At 56.6% G+C, this 19431-nt stretch overlaps 1 protein-coding gene across 14 annotated transcripts in view; it reads right to left on the reverse strand.

Moving 5' to 3' along the window:
• Positions 1–19431, reverse strand: part of MAST3 (microtubule associated serine/threonine kinase 3) — a 38461-nt gene that overhangs the window by 7399 nt on the left and 11631 nt on the right. For 3 of the 14 annotated variants that reach the window (XR_015769517.1, XM_028126861.2, XM_088029001.1), the window contains exons 3-20: positions 14175–14263; positions 14023–14095; positions 13822–13842; positions 13181–13295; positions 12610–12770; positions 12350–12425; positions 11853–12062; positions 11661–11762; positions 11273–11405; positions 9662–9723; positions 9171–9256; positions 8122–8330; positions 7308–7446; positions 3639–3771; positions 3245–3410; positions 2596–2697; positions 1808–1930; positions 835–944 (exon numbers count right to left, since the gene is read on the reverse strand). Coding sequence is in view for 13 of the 14 variants with exons in the window: in XM_028126861.2 (XP_027982662.1) it covers positions 835–944; positions 1808–1930; positions 2596–2697; positions 3245–3410; positions 3639–3771; positions 7308–7446; positions 8122–8330; positions 9171–9256; positions 9662–9723; positions 11273–11405; positions 11661–11762; positions 11853–12062; positions 12350–12425; positions 12610–12770; positions 13181–13295; positions 13822–13842; positions 14023–14095; positions 14175–14263 (2110 nt within the window). In the remaining variant the exon portion in view is untranslated. Of the gene's footprint in view, positions 1–834; positions 945–1807; positions 1931–2595; positions 2698–3244; positions 3411–3638; positions 3772–7307; positions 7447–8121; positions 8331–9170; positions 9257–9661; positions 9724–11272; positions 11406–11660; positions 11763–11852; positions 12063–12349; positions 12426–12609; positions 12771–13180; positions 13296–13821; positions 13843–14022; positions 14096–14174; positions 14264–16691; positions 16909–19431 lie in introns of those variants that run through there. The other 11 variants (XM_028126856.2, XM_088029017.1, XM_028126855.2 and 8 more) reach the window with 11 other exon arrangements.

The raw sequence follows: 19431 nt of genomic DNA on the forward strand, positions 1-19431 counted from the left end.
ATCCGATTATAAACGAAGGAAGGCGCTTAAGCTGGTGAGGCTCTAAAGTGAGCAGTGAGCGAGGAGCACTGTTCACAAGCACCTCAATGCAGGCACACCCCTAATGTCCATCAACGGAGGGGTAAATACAGTGTGGCCCATCCACGCAATGGAATATCACTCAGCCATAAAGAGGAACCGAGCTCTGACACGGGCTACACCGTGGATGAGCCTCGAAGACGTTGTGCTGAGCGGAAGAGGTCAGACATGAAAGGCCACGTGTTGTGTGATTCCACTTAGGTGAAAGATCCAGAAGAGGCAAATCCAGAGACAGAAAGCAGATTGGTGGTTGCCAGGCGCCGGGGGAGGGGGGCAGGAGAGTGACTGCTCGTAGGGGCGGGGGTGATGGGAAGGTTCTAGAGCTAGACAGAGGTGATGGGTGTCCAACATTCTGAATGTACTAAATGGCGCCGAACTGTACAGTTTAAAATGGCTAATGTGGGGCGCCTGGGTGGCTCAGTTGGTTAAGCGACTGCCTTCGGCTCAGGTCATGATCCTGGAGTCCTGGGATCGAGTCCCGCATCGGGCTCCCTGCTCGGCAGGGAGTCTGCTTCTCCCTCTGACCCTCCTCCCTCTCATGCGCTCTATCTCTCATTGTCTCTGTCTCAAATAAATAAATAAAATCTTTAAAAAAAAATAAAAAAATAAAATGGCTAATGTGGTACATTTTATATGTATTCTTACCACAATAAAAAAAAGAAAAAAGGTAGAACACCGCTGCCCCGCCCCCCCGCCCGCCCAGTGAACATCTTGCCGTGTTTCCTGAGTGCTAGCTGTGTCTGGCCCCAGGCCCACCTTGCTGAACCGGTGGGAACAAGACGAGAACTGAGGGATCTCTGTGGATGACTCCTCGTCATTGGTCTCCTCATCCTCCGAGCCCAGGTGGCGGTAACGTTCCGAACGTGCTGGGGAGGGAAAGGCACGTGCAGCCCACCTGATGTCCACAGGTGGCCGCAAGGGCTGTGGGGTGATGTGGGGAGGGCGTCCCAGGCGGGGAGACACTGTCAGGGCAAAGGGATCGAGGTGGGACAATGTCTGGTGTATTGAGGGACCGCAGGAGGCTTGAGTGGCAGAGTGAGTACCTGGCAATAAACAACTCAGCTGCATTCCTACGATCTGCGGGATCGTGGGTGGGAATACTTGTCTGACCCTCAGTCTCCTCACCCCTGAGATGGGTCACCCAGAAGTTGGTAATACTGGGCATCTTAAAAGGATGCTCCCTATTTTACAGAAGAGGAAACATGCTCAGAGAGGACCTCTGACATGCCCAAAAGCACAGCAAGGTCTGGAGGAGGTGCTGGAAACCGAGCGCATTTCATCTGCCTGGCTGGAGCCCCAAGTGGGCAGAGGAAGAGTTGTCTGAGCCCACCCACAGTGTTGGAGGGGTTCCCCCCACAAAGCCCAGCAAAGCGCCCCGCCCTTCTACGTGACAAACAGGGCTCCGTGCCTGGTCAAGGCTGGACACTAAGGAGGCTGAACTTGCTAGGGATGCCAGGCAAGGGTCTGCCACACTCAGCGCCTCGGTTTCCCCTCCTGCAATCCGGAAGGATGCTGTGGCCTCCTGACCCCAGATGCGCAAGGAAACCAGCCAGGGGGGTGGGGTGGGAGGGGCAGCTACCAGCAGACATGCTCTAATTTCTCAGAAAGCTCAGGAAGTCAGAAGCTCCAGGCTCAGGGCGAGGCGCTTGGGTGGAGACCCTGGCAGACACCCCACCCCATCTCAGGCGAATGTGGGACAGCAGAGTCCGCCCCCTTAACCCCTACTTACTGTCAAAGTAGCTGGTGTCGTCCTCGGCTTCAAGCTGTGGCACAAACTCAGCTTTGTGTCGCAGAAGCCCAGCCCAGTCCAGTGTCCAGAAGAAGGGGTGCTGCTTTACCTCGTGGGTGCCACCTACAGACATGCCCAGCTCAGCCCTGCAGCTCCCTGTCCCCGCTGCCCTCTGGGTCAACTATGAGCCCAAACTTGGCCAACACAGAACCATAAAGATGGCGAGGGGAGCAGCTGCTGTTTCAGAGTCTGAAGAGGGACAGAGCCGGGGCTAGAACCCAGGCCCTGCTCTTGCCTCTGCTGGATTCTGAGATGCCACCACCCGGAGAAACCCCAGAGCCCTAGGAGGGCTTCCTTCCCAGGCCTTTTCCATGTATTTCTACTCCATGGAGTAGACTGACTGTGTGAAGGTATCCTGTTCCCCAGCCTCAGCCCCTCTGGTCCTCTCCAGTGGCTAGGCTTCATCATGAACGTGACCCGGAGTGGCTGTGTAATGGGTTGCTGCAAGAGTCTCAGTCCCTTAACCATTAATTAGGTGGCTAAGGAAATCTGAACAGTGGGATCCACTGGGCTGGGCCTTTGAGGACCTTAGGACACAGCCCATGATGACCCTGCAGGCTCCCATACTCACCCTCAGTGCCTCCTGTCTGCATCAGACCCAGCTCCCTGTTAGCTCCTGGTGAACTCCTATGTATCCTTCAAAACCCCAGCCCCAATCCCCCCTCCTCTATGTAGCCTCTCGAGTTACTGCTTCCCCACCCCCCTGCCACCCTGCCCCAATCACATACCAGTGCCCAGACGGTCCAGTGGGCTCTGTCGGAGCAGCCTGGTGATGAGGTCTTGGGCATCAGCTGGGAGGGCCTCATCCCCTTCTGGCCACATGATCTCATCTAAAATGAGGAAAGGGGAAAAAAAATTAAATTAAATTAATAAAATGAAATAAAATAAAATAGCAGAGGGAGTGAGAGGGTGAGGCTAGCCCTTCGTAGCACCTCCGACCACCTCCCTCACTCAGTGCACACCGAGCCGTCGGCCTCCTCTGTTCCTTCAACACACCAGGCTCAGTCCCACCCACAGCCTTTGCTCTGGCTGTACCCCCCTACCAGGGCTGTACCCCTCTTCTACTTCTGTGGCTCCCTTTCGCTCCTTCAGGCTGTGCTCACACTGTCACCTCAGTGAGGCCTCCGTGACCCCCTATTTAAGGCAGCCCCCACCACAATCTGGTACCCCATCCTCTCCCATCTTCCTGCTTTTTTTTCTTGGCATTTTTTTGTACCTGATGTTCGGTAATTTGCTTATTGATCTCCCTCACTGTCTGTCTTGCCCTTGGCCATGTCCCCAGTGTCTGGTTGGGGCTAGGCACCCTGTAGGGGGGCTGCTGCCCAGAGCCCCAGTGGGGCCAAGACTCGAACCGCGGCCATGGTGGGGGAAACGCACCACTGACCACCTGGCCAAAGAGTTCCTCGGGGGTATCTCCGAAGAAAGGCACACAGCCCACCAGGAATTCATAGAGGACAACACCCATGGCCCACCAGTCCACTGGCTTCCCGTAGCCCTGGCGGAAGATCACCTCGGGCGCGATGTACTCAGGCGTCCCGCACACCTGGGTCAGGCAGAATGGGGAAAAGGAGGGTGGCCTCCAACTCCAGAGAGGCCACAGGAGAGATGGAGAGGTCAAGGCCAGGCTGGGCACAGGGGTGGAGAGAATTATGGGGGAGGGGGGGCAATTTATCTTCTCCTTTGTGCTGCAAAATCTCCCCATGTCCTGAGGGTCAGGATCCAGACAGAGGGAGGCGGTCCCGCACCCACAGCCCCCTGCCCACCCGCACACCTGCTTGTCCACGAACTCCCGGGTGTCCTTCTCGATGTGGCCCTCGTAGAGGTTGGTGGCCATGCTCATGAGCCCAATCTTGGACAGGCCAAAGTCGGTCAGCTTGATGTGGCCAAGTGAGGTGATGAGTAGGCTGTGGGCGGGTGGGTGGTGCACTCAGGGCCAGGGGGCCCAAGGTGCCTGGCCGCTCATGCCAGCCCAGAACTTGGTGCCACCCCAGGTGGGCTGAGGTCCAGCCAGGGCAGCTTCACTCCCCGGAGGGGGTCTGAAAGAGCTTCCTGAACACAGGCACATTATCACAAGAACCAGTAGGTCTTGGGCGGTATTTCAAATCTGGCAAACATCTTGGTGCACCTACTGGATGCGTCTGCTGTTGCTGCTGAGCACCAACTGTATACTCCACTGTTCAAATACAAATTTCCTGAGAATCACTCTGTCTCCCCACTGTGCATTAAAACGTCTGAACACCTACTGGGTGGATCTAAAATATATGTTTGTACATGTGTCCATTCTTTTTAACAAACTAAACGCTTTGCAAACACTTATTGTTTACATTGCCTGTTGAACAATGAACATACTTTGAGCATGTGCTCAAGTATGTATACAGAAATCTTTCTGTGCATCTCCTGCGGAGACCCACTTTTAAAAACTTGGACACCTACCATGTACCCTGCTATTCAAGTTTTCCCATCAGCTTAAGTACATACACGTTTTGCGAGGTGATAGAACCACATGGAACATCTTTAATAAAGTCACATTTTTATGTACCTCCCGGTACACAGGCTGCTTCATTTCTAGAGAACTCACTGTGTATATCCAAGCTGTTTGATAAACCCTTTATTTGGCACATCCTGTATATATAACTTGACTCTATAAAAAAAATAATTCTGTGCACCTACTATGTGTAGCCACTATTTTTAAAGAGACGTTTCCTGAGCAACTACTGTGTACATCAGCTGAGGAAAACCATTTTGGTGTAGCCCCCAGGTGCAGTTAAAACCAAGGGCTTGGGGCGCCTGTGTGGCTCAGTCGGTTAAGCAGTCTGCCTTCGGCTCAGGTCATGATCCCAGGGTCCTGGGATCGAGCCCCGCGTCGGGCTCCCTGCTCAGCGGGAAGCCTGTTTCTCCCTCTGCCACTCCCCCTGCTTGTGTTCCCTCTCTTGCTGTGTTTCTAGCAAATAAATAAATAAAATTTTTAAAAAAATAAAATAAAGGGCGCCTGGGTGGCTCAGGTCATTGGTTAAGCGACTGCCTTCGGCTCAGGTCATGATCCTGGAGTCCCGGGATCGAGTCCCGCATCGGGCTCCCTGCTCGGCGGGGAGTCTGCTTCTCCCTCTGACCCTCTTCCCTCTCGTGCTCTCTGTCTCTCATTCTCTCTCTCAAATAAATAAATAAAATCTTAAAAAAAAAAAAGATAGCTCCCAGAAAACATTAAAAAAATAAAATAAATAAAAATAAATAAAAATAAAATAAAATATCAAAAACCAAGGGCTTAGGCAGGCCTGAGGCCATCCATTGGTAAGACAGCCAATACTTCTGGAGTTCCTATGGGCACATGCCTGTCTAAAAAACATTCACCTCTTGAACACCGACTGTATGAGCTATTTAAGAAAAATGTTTTCCTTCTTAGAAACGAAATGCTATGATGCTGGGGATATGCTTCAAATTACCCAGCCTGGGGGGAGGGGGGAGCTGGAAGTGGGAGGAAGCAGCAGGATCCGCATGGATGTGGGGAGTGGATGGCGGGGGCACTGGACCCTTCTGTTCTGAGCTGGACTGTGTATCTCCAAATTCCCATGTGGAAGCCCTCACCCCCGGGAACTACAAATATGACCTAATTTGGAGGGAGGATGGTCGTGTGACTAGTTAAATGAGGACGCCCTAGAATACAGTGGTCCCTCATTCAATAGGACTGGTGTCCTTATGAAAACGGGACATGTGGACACAGACATGCAGAGGGAGGACACCACGTGAAGGCCAGAGCGATGCTGTCATGAGCCACGAAATCACCAGAAGCTGGGGGAGAGACCTGGAAAAGATCCTTCCCTGGCACCTTCAGAGGGAGCCCTGCTGATACCTTGATCTTGGACTCCTGGCCTCCAGGACCGTGAGAACACACTTCTGTGGCTTTGGCTGCCTAGTCCGTGCTACTTTGCTCTGATGGCCCTAGCAAATGAATGCACCTTCTCTTGACTTCGGGATGTATTTGAAATCTTCCAAAGTGAAAAAAAATTTTTTTTCTCGAGCACCTGTTATGTGTGCCCACCTCCCTGAGCCCTCTGGGGCTGGACACTTGCCTGAGCCTTTTTGCAGATGAGGGTCCTGAACCTGGGAGGGGCGGGTCCTGCTTTGGGGTTTAACCTCACACACTCAGGAGACCCCACCCCACTCTAGGATGATCCACAGAGTTCTGCTGGGCACAGGGCATCCTTAGAGTGTCGAACACAGAGGTCCAGGTATACAACAGGTGCCAAATACACACTTTATCTTCTGAGCTGCTGGCAAACTACGAGATGCCCTGGAAACAGGCAGGGCTCTTAATGCTTCTGTTCACACCTCCACAGAGCAAGTATCTTCATCTGAGAAAGGGACAGTAGGTGCTCAATGCTGCTCTCAAAACAAAAACTTTAATACAAAGGCAGCTGAAGTGTTCTGGGCCTGGCACACAGCCATTGCCTAATAACTGTTGCTCTAATCACCTTACACAAAGCTGGTGCCCCATGAATTTACGCACCAGATTAAAAAAAAAAATGTGCTTTATAAATCCGAAGGGGTCATCATTGTGAGAGGAGTTAGTCATACTGCCATCTGGGTTCCTGAAAACAAGCACATGTCTAGGTATACAGCAGCTGCCAAATACCCATCTGCTTTGTTTTCTGAGCCACTCACAAACTGCAAGATGCCTGAAAACATGCAGGCTCTCGACATTTCTGTTCACACCTCCACAAGGCCAGAACCCGAGAAACTCGAGGTTCTTGCCTGGTATCCACAGGGCACTTGATATAAGAACAGCCCCTGGCTCCATAAATAGCAGGTGCCAATTAATGCAGGCAAGAATGCCTTGCAAATTACGTAGGGGTTACAAAGCATGAAGGATCATTCACACATGTATCTTACAGTCACCCATAGAGGACCCGGCATGCAGTAGGTGCTTCTTAGGTGCTAGAGTAAAATAAACCTCCCGAGGCTCTCGATAAACATGTTCTCTTCCTTTCTTGCCTGCACGAACATACAACAGGTGCTCAAGACATGCACAGTCCCTTCCTTTACATGTAAGGTCTTGCAAAGGGCATATCCCTGCTCCCAGTATATAGATGGTGCCTCCTAAGTGCACGTTCTCTCCCCTTGGAGCAGCAGCTCTTTGAGCGCACAGTCCCTTCCCCTGTATATTTTGTGCAACCTAAAGGGCACATTCTCTTTGCCTGGCAGCCCCTCCATAAATGTACTATCCTTCCCTTGCATACAACAGGTGCCTATTAAGTACCTGATCTCCTCTGTACATACCGGGTGCCCAACATTGCCACTATTCTGTGTCTTCCTGTCACCAGGGGCCCCAGGGGCCAGCAGAATCCAGACAGGCAGGGCTCTGAGCAGCCCCCAGGCCCCAATCAGAGGCCCTGCTCCGCCCACCCCCACCCCCACCCCGGCCCCAAGGCCCCAGGCTGCTCACTTGTCAGGCTTGAGGTCACGGTGCACGATGCCATAGTTGTGCAAGTATTCGAGCGCAAGCACCGTCTCGGCAAAGTACATGCGGGCCATGTCCACAGGCAGTGGGCCCATGTTCTTCAGGAGCGTGGCACAGTCGCCGCCTGTGGGGAGCACAGATGCATTCACAGAGGCCCTGGGCTCTATAGCCTTGCCCCGGGCTTCCAAGACCACTCCAACCTCCTGCAAAACGTCCCCGGTCTGTACCGAACCAAGGTGGGGACCAAGCAGGGCAGGAGGGAGGGCAGATCTCGACTCCTGATTCTCCCCCTGGAAGGACAGCAGCTCCGTAAGGGTGCAGTCCCTTACCCTGTACACAGTTGATGCCTCTTAAGTGCTCGTTCCCTCTCCTTGCACAGAAGCACCTCAATCAACACACACCGCCGCGCTCACCTGAAGGGCCTGCTCATTCTTAAAACAGCAAACTTGCTCCCACAACTCCTCTCCCTGGCCTCCAACCATCCCGGCCTTTCCACCCCCCACCTCCCTCCCTTCCCTGCTCTTCCTTCTGGCCTTCAGGCCTCTGCTCACTAGTACCCCCTGCCAAAGGTGTCCATCCTTACCCTATCCCCCAGGATCCTACTCTCACATTCCTCTTCAGCTCCCTCGGCCCCAACCCCCCAGGATGGGCCCCTGCACCACAGACTGAAGGCCCCCCGAGGCAGGCTGGGACCCCTTGGAGGACAGAGCAGACCCTAGCTTGGTCAAAGGATGGACTATCTTTTGGGTAGAGGGTGAGCTCCCCGTCACCGTAGGCATACAAGCCCTCGTGACCGCACCTTCCACATACTCCATGACCATACACAAGTGGCGCCGGGTCTCAAAGGAGCAGAACATGCTGACCACAAATGGGTTCTCGGCAAAGGTGAGTATGTCACGCTCCACAAAGACCTGTTGGATCTGGTTGCGAAGAATCAGGTTCTGCTTGTTGATCTTCTTGATGGCAAAGCGCTGCCGTGTGTCTCGGTGCCGCACCAGGTAGACAGCCCTGGGGGAGCCGGGGTCACTGAGGCCGGACACTGAGGCCCCCGCAGGCAGTGGGGCCGGGCGTGGGCCCAGAACCCAACCGGCCAGGCCTTTGCCTGTGCTGTGCCCTACATCCGGGACACCCTTTCTCCTTCCCCGGCCCCTCTCCGAAAGCAGCCCCCCTATGGGTCTAAACTGCCCCTCCCTGGTGTCACATCGAGAAGGCAAAGATGGCCCCTAGGTTACTTCTTCACAGTAGATGGAGACCCTTTAGCTCAAAAGCCCCCCAGCACCAGGCTCAAATCGCTCTATGTAGAGCTGAAATGAGCAGATTTTGAACCATTTAGAGCTTGTCAAGTTTGTGTATCTAGTAAAACTGCCTCGGACTAGCCATCCGTAAGATAAACCCTGCGGGCTACGAAGACCCCAAGGCACTATTGCCTTTTGGAGCAGTCTGACCCAGACTCCCGGCCACGCTGCTGAGTGACATCACCTAGACTCATAAGCCCCCTCTCTAGTCCCCCCACTGGATAGTCTTATGCTGTGCAGGACTCCCCCTCCCACACCACCTCCACGCAAATCCATCAAAGTGGCACTAAGATAATGCTCACTGCACGCCCCTGCCGCCGCACAGCCATCTTTTTCCTTGCGTGGTCCCGAAAAGCCTACAATTCTCTGTACCTGGGGCAGGTAACGGCCTAGACCATGGATGAGCCTGTCTGAGGCTCTGGCCTGGCTGTACTGCATCTCTACTTCCCTCGCCAGGCCTCAGTTTCCTATCTCCACACTCAGGGGCCACCTGGACCTCAGTCATCCCCATGGGCATCTGAGAAATGGGTCTATGGGGGACCTGAGGACTTACCCGTAGGCCCCGTTGCTAATGAGTTTGATGGTCTCGAAGTCGTTCTCACATGGCTTCCTCCGTGATGGGCCGACAAGGGCACGGCTCTAGGGGGCAAGGAGGGGTCAGGGGTCCTGCCCCACCTCAGAGTAGGCCAGGCTCTCCCTTCCCTCAAGTCCCAACCACTGGGTCTTGCGTCTGATGCTACTTCCTCCCTCCAAACTTCTCCAGCTCAGCTTCTGAGTTTCTGAGCTTTGGCTCAAGTCATGTTTTCCTTCCAGAAAACTCCTATACATCCTCCAAAACTCCCCTTTCCGGTGCCCCCTACAGTCTGGCCCTGCCCAAACACCATGGCAGGGTAGTCTCACTTGCCTTTACCTTCTCCCTAAAGTCTGGCATTTATTAAGCACCTATTACATGCAAAACCTCAACAAACCCAGGCCCTCCCATGGATTCCTGGTCTACCTTGAAAAGAACAAGACAGGTGGGAGCATCAGAGTTCTGTGACTTACCTCCGGGGACTCAGGTGCTGGAGGCTGTCCTCCCTCTTCCAGGTGACTCAGAGGCACCATCTCTGTAAGACAAGGGAGGAGCCTCAAATGGAGCCTCCATGCCCTGCCCCTCGATCCCCCAGAGATTTCACACAGCTTCCAAGGCTCATCCTGGGCTGGGGACGTGGTGCCTCCCTGACCAGCTCCCATGATACCATCATTGAGCCCCTACGACGTCCAAGTCTTGGCCAAACCCAGGAGGCCAGACTAAGCAATGGCTGAGGAACCTTCCAGAAGCACCAGTGGGAAGCCCAGCCTCTGAACGGCGCAGCTGTCATCCTGGCTCCAAGCCTTGGACCTGTTAACACAGGCTGTGACATGGGCCCTCTGGGTTTTGGCTCCTAATATCCTCCTCAGTTTAGGGTGTGGCCCAGAGGGAGCCCCCCCCCATTTTCTGGCCCTAGGGCTTGGCAGAGGGGTGGTCCCGAATGAGTGGTTGATGAACATGAGCCATGATGATGGCAATAAAGACAATGTCTCACAGTCACGGGACAGAGCTGGGATGGGACAGTGGAGTCTCACGGGTGAGGGAGGCCTGGGTTTGAATGCAGCCCCTTTTACTCAGTGGGGTCCCCTGGGGGGGGGGCACTGAATAGATGATCTGCCCCATAGTCTCAGCTGCCAACTGCCTGGCCACTTTCTGCCTCCTCTGACCCTGGGGCCACCCACAGCGCCACCTGCATTATATCCACTGGACAGCCGAATACAGCCATGGCCACACAGCAAATCTTTAAGGGGTCTGGCCTTGGGCCCACCGAGGTCTGAACCCCTCCCTGCTCAACCTCATCTACCCAGAGCCTCAGTCATTCCAGCTTCAAATGGGGACAATGGCAGCTCGGTCCCAGGGTTAACACAGCAATGATGCTGGGTAGACCCTGGCCCCAGTGCAAAGCCCTGCCAACCCCATCGCCTCCTCCCAGCTTCCCCCTTCCTTGGCTCTAGCCACACCCCTCCTCCCCGCTGTTCTGCCCACGCACCAGGCACGGTTCCACCTCAGGGCCTTTGCGTTCACCCTTCCCCCTGCCTGGTTCACTGCCTCTCTTCCCCAGATCTGTACCTGGTCACCTCTCCATCTACCAGCACGCAGCTTACACATCCACCTTTCATCAGAGCCACCTGTGACCACACCTGGACCAGGCCAGGTCCAAGCTCGATGTTCCCCTAGTACCACGTCTCAGTTCTCCTGCCTCAGCTGTCTGGGGGAGTTCTTGACCAGCCTGGTCCATCCCACAGGTCACCCCGTCTGACTCCGAGTCTACCTCCTGGGCTGCAGCCAGATGACATTGGGAAAGTATTTCATGAGATAATAGCAATGCTATTGCTCATGGTAGCTCCCTGGTCCATCTTAACTCGGCATCGGAGGCCCCGGCAAGTCGGGGGGTCTGGCGTGTGGCTGTCTGCTGCAGGAACCCCAGCGCACCTTCCCACAGTGTGCCCCGCAAGTGGCCGAGGGCAGGGCCCCAGACAGACGAAGGACAGTGTGGCAGCTGTGAAGTCGACAGGCGTGGGTTCGAATCACAGCTCTGCCCCAGCCTCTCCTTGGGTTTTCTTTCCACTCCTCTGTCAGCTCACCCTCGAGGGGGTCCTTAGCCAGGCCCAGCTGCCCGATGATGTACTGCGGCAGGTCCGTCTTGATGCCCTGGCCCTCTCGGGCCTGGCCCTCGGCAGCCTCCAGCAGGTGATAAAACTCCTCGGGGTCAAACTCCTGCGGGTGCAGAGAGGCTGGTCAGCCGGGGCTCAGTCTCACCTCCAGGCCTTGGCACATGCTGTTCCCTCCGTCCGGAGCAGCCCGAGGGGCGGCTCCAGCTCTCCCCTCCAAGTCTCAGTGCCTGACCCTTCCCTGGGGAAAGAAGCCCAGCCCAGCCTGGAGGTGCCCTGTGTGCCTCTCAAACCTCTACCCCAGGGGCACTGTCTCCTGTACCTGAGCAGGACCATCACCCAGCCGTGTGCGGAGACTCACCAGGCACTCAAGGAGCCTCGCTGGCCTCGAGATGATGATGAGCAGCTTCCGGACAAGCTGGACGATGAAGCCGACCTCCTCGCTGTCTGAGCGCTCGTGGGCCTGGGGGCAGGTGGGTGCTGGCGTCACCTGCAGGTCCTGGGCCCTGGCCTGCCCGGGGATCCCTAAACCTCCCCCCCTCCCCCCACGCACATCTTGCAGCAGCCTCTCCAACTTCTCCTGCATCTCCAGGAAGTAACGGGAGGTGACGAGTGCCTCTCCAGACTTGGCCAGGCAGTCGCGGGCCAGCTCGATGATCTGGTGGTGGATGAAGCCCAGGACGCCATCGGCCAGTGCCAGCCGGGCACCGGGCGCAAAGGCAGCCAGGAACTCCTGCAGACGGCCTTCCATCTGTGCCGTAGCCTGCGCAGGGTAGATGGGGCAACCTGGTCATTGGAGGGGGCTGGGGAGCAACACACAGGTGGGGGCAAGAGACACAGCTACGGGGAGAGACGTGACGATGGGGTCAGAGAACTGGGGGGAGGGGAGAAGCAATATGCCTAGGTTGGGGGAGGGGTGGTTTGAGACAGAGAGACAGGGACAGACAGAAATGGGACAGAGCGGGGCATAGAGCCAAGAAGACAGAATGCCACGGAGGGACAACAACATGGAGGGGAGTTAGGGCCGGTCCAGCCATCGGCACTGCCCACCTTGGGGAACCTCTCCCGGTACACATGATTCATCATGACGATTTCATTGTCGAAGGTCCCTGTTGTGCGTCCTGGGCTGGGGGTGGGGGGTGGACGACACACAGTCAGCTTGTGACATGGGACCAGAGACCCAGTCCAGGGGAGGGTCAAGGATCAAAGGCCAGGCTTGGACAGGGTCAGGGGCAGAGATAGAGGAGGAGCCACAATGTGGGCCCCAAAGCCAGCCCAGGGAGGGGCTGGGGTCAGAGGTCAAGACCCACCTGAGGCTGCGGGAACGGGGGCGAAGGTGGGGTGAGCGGTGGCCGCCCTCCTCGTCAGCCACGCTCTCTGAGCTGCGGAAATGCTTGGACAGGAAGCATAGTTCATCCGGCGTCGGTTGGAAAGGAAGCTGGTGGAGGCGCTCCCGGGAGGATGAGCTTGACTGGCAGGAGGGGGTATCAGGGCCACGAGTTCACAGTCAGCGCCAAAGCCAGAACCCCAGCATTACCCGTCAAGGCCTAGGCTGTCTGCTGGTCTCTGGATGGCAGTATGTTCCTGCCTGGCTCCTATGCATCCCTCAAAACCCTAGCTCTGATGCCCCCTCCTCCAGCAAGCCTCCCTGCCCACACCCTAGGTAACCCCAAGACTCCCTCTGGCCAGGCACTAACCCCACGGGATGAGGATGTCTGTGTCCTCCAGACTGGGGGCTCCTTGGGACTGAGGCTGGGTCTTTTCAGTGACCCATACATTGCCCAGAATGGGGCACAAAGGGGGCAGCCAGGATGTTGGCTGACTGGACAACTATCCAACACCTTGATAAAAACCAAAGACGTGTCCCGCCCCACCTCGCACCCGCCTGTCTGCTGGCCAAGGTGGGACTGTGGGTACCGAGACGGTGGAGCTGGGCGTGTTGGTTCCATAGCCAGAAGATGGGAGGGATGCAAGGGACCATCTTCTGCCGTCAGCCCTAGAGAGGAGAACCAGAATAGTTGGAAGGAAGGCATGGCCCCCATGGTTTGTGGGGACTAAAGACAGATACCATGGCTGGCAGATCCTGGCCCTGTTGGAGGAAGAATCTTCTGAAAAGGCTGAGAACAGAGATTCAAGGTGAACAAGTCCGCTATGTGTTTTCTCTTCATCCTTCAGACACCTCCTCCAGGAAGTCCTCCCTGACCCAGCTGCCAATGCATACCCCATCAAAGCTCCGACTTCTCTGAGTTGCAGCTGCTGGGATACATGCTGGTCACCCCCACCAGACTGAGGACTCCCCAAAGGCCAGAGTCCAGCTTCCCCTTCCTAGACCTCCAGCATAGGGTATGGCACATGGCAAGTACTGAATAAATGTTACGGAGTGAATGAGTGACATTTAAGCGCCCAGTACACAACAGGTCCTTCACCAGCTGTTATTAAATGAATTCATGACTTTTAGTGAGTTAATGGTTTTTAGACTGGAAGGCGTGCCCTCCTCCTCCCCAAGGGCTCCCTGAAATTACCTGTCCACGCGCGAGATGTGGCTGCAGAAGGCCGTGCATGTTTGCCAGGGGCAGAAGCCAGAGGGAGAGACCACCAGGGGGCAGGGGATAGGGGAGGGGAAAAAGTGAATGAGGAGGCAGGCCCAGCCACCAAGCACATGCCCCTGCCTGTCCCCTCACCAGCTGTGCTGACACCATCCCTCAAAGCCAGTGACCACTCACCTTCGGGCAAAGGGGAAGTTCACAGCAGATGCGGCTGAGAAGTTCCGAGGACTATCCAGGGGGCTGTTGCCTGCTGGGGAGGAGGTGGGGGACACTGAGTCAGAGGGGGTAAAGACAGGACACCGCCCCTACATGCTTGTTCCCGCACTCACCTGTAGGGACGGAGAGCGGAGACAGGGGCCGGGAAAGGGTCGGTGAGGGCGTTCCTACCACGAGGCTTTTGCGGTTCCCACTACGGCAGCTGTTGGGAGAGGCGGGATGGAGTCAGGCGCTGGCCCAGGCCTCCAGGCTCAGAGGACCGCGTGCCCAGGCCAGAGCACACATATGACCATACGTATGGCTTTGCGGCAGGACGAGAAGCTAGGTGTGACCACTGCCACTCTGGCCCCAAGCTCAGCCTTTGGGGCCTGGGATAGCCACTTTTGACAAATATTACCTATTATTAAGATTATGGTGGTTATTATCGATGGCGGCATCAAGCACTTCCGGCCTCCTGATGGACCCTGCCCACAGCCAGGAGCCCCTGGCTCGCCTTCTCACGCTTCTGTGTTCATGATGCCACCCCTACACCTTTGCCTATGCCATGCCCACTGCCAGGAGGACTGACAAATAAGGCAAAGGGTGGAGAGGACCCTGGAGCCCACTGGGAATTGAGGCAGGTCCCCACTCCATCCCATGCACCCCTTCCCAGGCCCACGGCCCCAAATGTCTCGGCAACCTTCCTCCCCCGGATCCCCCCAAAATGCCAATATGACCCTTAAAACCCTCAAGTCAGCATCTTGCAGCTAAGTCCCGTCCTACTTAACTTTTGCCCACGCGTTTCCCTCCCTCCATCCCAGGCCCCTTCTTCCAGGCCACCCCCACCCTGGCCCAGCCTCTCCCACCTGTGCCCCAGCCCCAGCCCCCCGCCCTGGCAGAGGGAAATTGAGAGCAACTCCGTCTTCCCTCCCTCCCTGGTGCGGTCGCCCAGCAACAGCTCTGGCTGCTCTCGACAAGAGCATCAGCCCACATACTCTGAGCCGCCAACGCAGCTCAGTGGCTCAGAGAGGAAGAGCTGAAACCTCAGGGCCTCACGGGGCCAGGAATGGTGTCCCAGGCAGAAGGCACAGTGCAGGCTAAGGCACGGGACAGCATGGTCAGCAACCGACCGAGGCAACAAGACAGGCAGGGAGGGATCCAGCCTGTCCACGGCTCCAGGTGCAGCTGCCCTCTGAGCCTCAGTTTCCCCATCTGTATACCTTGCAAGGCACCGGGAAGATTTGATGAACTACATACAGTGTTCAACTTTGGGCCCAGCACTGGGTAGACTGCGGTGGGCACGTAAAGTGTCGTCTCTCTCCCCACAACTCCTGCAGGGCCTGGGGCGCACAGCGGGGGGGGGGGGGCAGGCAACGCCTCCCCAGTGAAGTCAGTCACTGTTTGCCTATCCCAACAGCCCCAGAGGTGGGAGAGATCACCTGCACCCATTTCCCAGCCTAGGAAACTGAGGCCACAGATGTCAACAGCCGCAGGGAACTGTCCTGTAGTCTGATGTGCAGAAGCAAAAGTGAAACCCACAGGTTCCTGCAAAACTTCCTGCCAACACCCCCCCTCACCCATATAGCCGCCAGTCCCACATCCTCTCCCAGCCTCATCTGGGTCCTCAGCCCCACACTGCACCATTTGTCACAGCAGCAGCCTTGGGGAAACACTTGGCCCACCTCCCTCTTGCGCTCAGGTGGGGCCTTCTTGAAAACAAAGCCATATCTGAGGTCTCAAAGGGGAACCTGGGCGTCATTTGTTCACTTGCCGAGCATCGGTCAAGTGTCCACTATTTGCTCAGCCCTCCCTAGAGAAGGCCCATGACCCTGAGAAGCTGCCTGGCCATTCAATAAACACCCATGTGGGACAACACAGAGTGAGAATATGGCAGAAAACACTGGCCTGAGGCCAGCTGCCCCCACCTGATCCCTGAGGTGCCCCTAAGCCCTCTGTTACTCCACAGGACGCAGAAGAGTCTAAGCCCTGAACCTAGTATTTGGGGTCCTTTAGCAGCTGCTGTCCCTGCCCCGCCTTTGCCTGTGCTCCCCTCTAGGAATGCCCCAACAAGAACAGAGAGGTTAAGGAACTGCCAGGCAGTGGCTGAGCTGGAATTTGGACCCAAGTCCTGTAAAGTCCACAGCCCTTACTGGGCCTTTGCTTTTCAGAAAGGGAAACAGAGACTCCAAGACAGGCCAGGCTTTGCTGTGGTTAAACCCAGTATTTTTCCCGATTTACCCACTTCTGCCACAGCACCTGCACGCGCCAGCCTCGTGCAGCAAATATCTGCTTCTGAAACAATATTTCCGCTGACGGGGCCCCGGGGACAGACTAGCTTTAGTTTTTCCAAGAAGATCCTCCCCAGGTCTGCCCAGGCCTAGGGACCCGGGTTCGAATTCTGACTCGGTCCCAACTCCTTGCTTCCTGTGTCACCACCCTAGCTGCGACCCCGGCAGGCAGACATCCAACTCCGGGTAACAGGGCGAAAGGAGGGTGTCTGGGCCCCTAGCGAGTACCTTGATCCCAAAGCGTCCACCCCCTTCCCCCTACCGCCACACACAGCGGCCCTCGCCACGCCGCCGGGATGTACTTCTGGCAACTCGTGTTTGCTTGGTCGGCCGCCGCGCCTTTGCCCGCACGGTGCCCCCTACCTTTTGGAGCGCTGCAGCAGCGCGCCCTTGGCAAGGCGGCTCCGGTGGCCTGGCGCAGCCACCGCCGTCCAGTAGCTGGGGTCGGACATGCTGCTTCTCTTTGTGCCGCCGCCGCCGCCCGAGACCCGGGAGGCGCGGGGGCGCAGCCGGCGGCGGCGGGGCGCGAACCTCCGCGGCCGGATTGGCCCCGGGAGCCCCGCGGAGCGGGGCAGAGGGTGCGCGCCGCGGGGCTGGGGGTAGGGGACGAGAAGGAAGCGCGCGCCCCAGAGCGCGGCCGGGAACCCCGCCCCGGAGAGCGCGGGGGCGGGGCCTTTCGGAGGCGGGGCCTTTCGGGGCGGGGCGAGCGACGCGGAAGCGAGGCTGGTGGACCCGCGTGCTGGCTAGTGGGCTGGGCGTTGCCAGGGCCGCGGGCGGAGGGGCGGGGCGTTGCCAGGGATGCGAGCAGCGGGGGCGGGGCGTTGGCGCCCGGTAGGTTAGGCCGTGGAACTTGGCCCCTTTCCCTTGAAATGTAAATCTGTTCACGTCCCCTTTTCCCTCTTTACCCCCCGTGCTAACCCATTCTGAGTGTGGCACTTGAGAACTATCCAACGGCCTGGCCTGGCTCATGCTACCGCGCCCACGCTGGCTCCACTTCTCGGAACGTCCTTCCTGCCTGGCAAAATCCAGGGTCCCCTCTCCCAGGGAGCCTTTTCTTGTGTCTGGCTCTGTCTTCCCAAGGGTCCCAGCATCTCCCAGCCCTGGACTGCCAGAAAGAGCATGTTTAACAAACTGAGTCAGAGCATCTGACATGCTCTGCCTGTCTATGTGATGGAAAGGCCATCAGCCTGGCTACAGTCAGGACTCCGCGGACACCTAATTTAACTTCTCACGACTGTCTTCTCAATTGTAAGATGGGAGGGGAACCGGGTTGACAGGATGATTACATGAATTAGATGCAAGGTGGCACCCACAGTGCCTGATACATGTTTGAAAAATTTTAGTGTCAGGCTAACTTCCAGGCCTCTGCTTCTCCATCTAGAGATGTCCCTTCATGAAAATGGAATCAAATCAGAGGGACAGAAGGTGCTGGGAGTACAGTACATGCTCACCACAGAAATAGGACTGCCTCGGGGCGCCTGGGTGGCTCAGTCGTTAAGCGTCTGCCTTCGGCTCAGGTCATGGTCCCAGGGTCCTGGGATTGAGCCCCGCATCGGGCTCCCTGCTCAGCAGGAAGCCTGCTTCTCCCTCTCCCACTCCCCCTGCTTGTGTTCCCTCTCTTGCTGTGTCTCTCTCTGTCAAATAAATAATAAAATCTTAAAAACAAAAAAGAAAAAAGAGATAGGACTGCCTCACACAGTAGGCAGTGAACTAATGCTTCTTCCTCTCATGATAGTCCCAGAAGGCAGGGATAGTGTCACCCTAATGGTGGCCCCTTCACAGGCCACATGACACTTTGGGAACCAACCCAAGAGGCCTGATGCTGAAGCCCAGATCCCACATCTGAGAAGAGAAGGCATAGAGAGGTGCCCTTGCCTGGTGTGTAATCCTAACTCTCCCCAACCCTCTTGCCACAATTTTGCTTCTCGGGTCTCTCAAGAGACTCCCCACCCCATCTTCATGGCCAGTGTCACTCTCAGGTATCTCCTGGGTGTGTCCCCCAGAATGCTCTCCATCTCCAGGTCCCCCAGGCCTGGGTCTCAAACACCCATATCTGGTCATTCACTCACTCAACATTTATTGAGTACCTACTGTGTGCCTGACCTTGTGCTAAACCCTGAGGACCCCGTCCTCAGAGGCCCCAAGTCTGGTTGAAGAGGCAGAGAGTAACCTGGAAACAACGAAATGATCGAGGTAATTTCGAACACTGAAGTCAAGGAAGGAAAGGAAAGAGGTAACAACGGCAAAGGATGACCTTAGCCCGGAGGCCTCTCTGAGGAGGTGACACTATGGCCAGCCGAGACATTGAGAAGGAAGAGGAGCCAGCCATGGGAAACAGTGTTCCAGGCAGAGGGCACAGCTTCGGCAAAGGCCCTGAGACAGGACTGAGGGGAAGATGCCAGCAGGGCTTACCATGTAAGCCTTGTGCATTGCAAGAGAAGTGCAGTTGTACAGTGGAAGCAATGGGGAGCCATGGAGGATGTGAGAGCAGGGGAGGAGCGTGATCTGAATTGTCACCCCCCCCCCCCCGGTGACTGCCATGGGGAACAGGAGCTATCGGGCAGGAATACAGATGGCAGGAGGCTAGTGAGGCGCTGTGACAGGGTCTGGGAGGGGGGACACTGAGGCCTGGACCAGGGTGAAGCTGTGGAGAAAAGTGGGTAGATTCTGGACTTGTTTTGAGGCCAATGGATGGGTCCTGCCGAGGGGCCAGATGTGGAAGGGAGGAGGGAAGCGGTCACTTCTGACCCTTAGGTATTCCATCTGAGCCACAGGCCAGGGACAGGGCCTCCTGCATGCAGGGAATGCAAGATCCCACAGGTCTGGGGACCCAAGGAGGGACAGAGTCATGGTCTCATGTCACCCTATGCTGACATGCTGTGCCCACGAACCCTCCCCGCCATGTGTGCCAGGAACACACTGCTGCGCAGTCAGGAAAGGAACTACCCCGCTCAATCCCAGCTGTGGCCGCACCCCGCACCGCCTACATGCCCCCCATTAAGCCCACGGCTCTGGCATCCCCAGCAGCCACTTCTCCCACACCCATCTGGCCCCGGTTTCCTCCTCTGCAGAACAGGGCTGCAGCTGACAATCCAGAGTGCCT

This window comes from Eumetopias jubatus, unplaced genomic scaffold (genome assembly GCF_037043125.1).
Source record: "Eumetopias jubatus isolate StellerSeaLion01/CBP00866 unplaced genomic scaffold, mEumJub1_p1.0 scaffold_1, whole genome shotgun sequence".
NCBI classification, from domain to species: domain Eukaryota; kingdom Metazoa; phylum Chordata; class Mammalia; order Carnivora; family Otariidae; genus Eumetopias; species Eumetopias jubatus.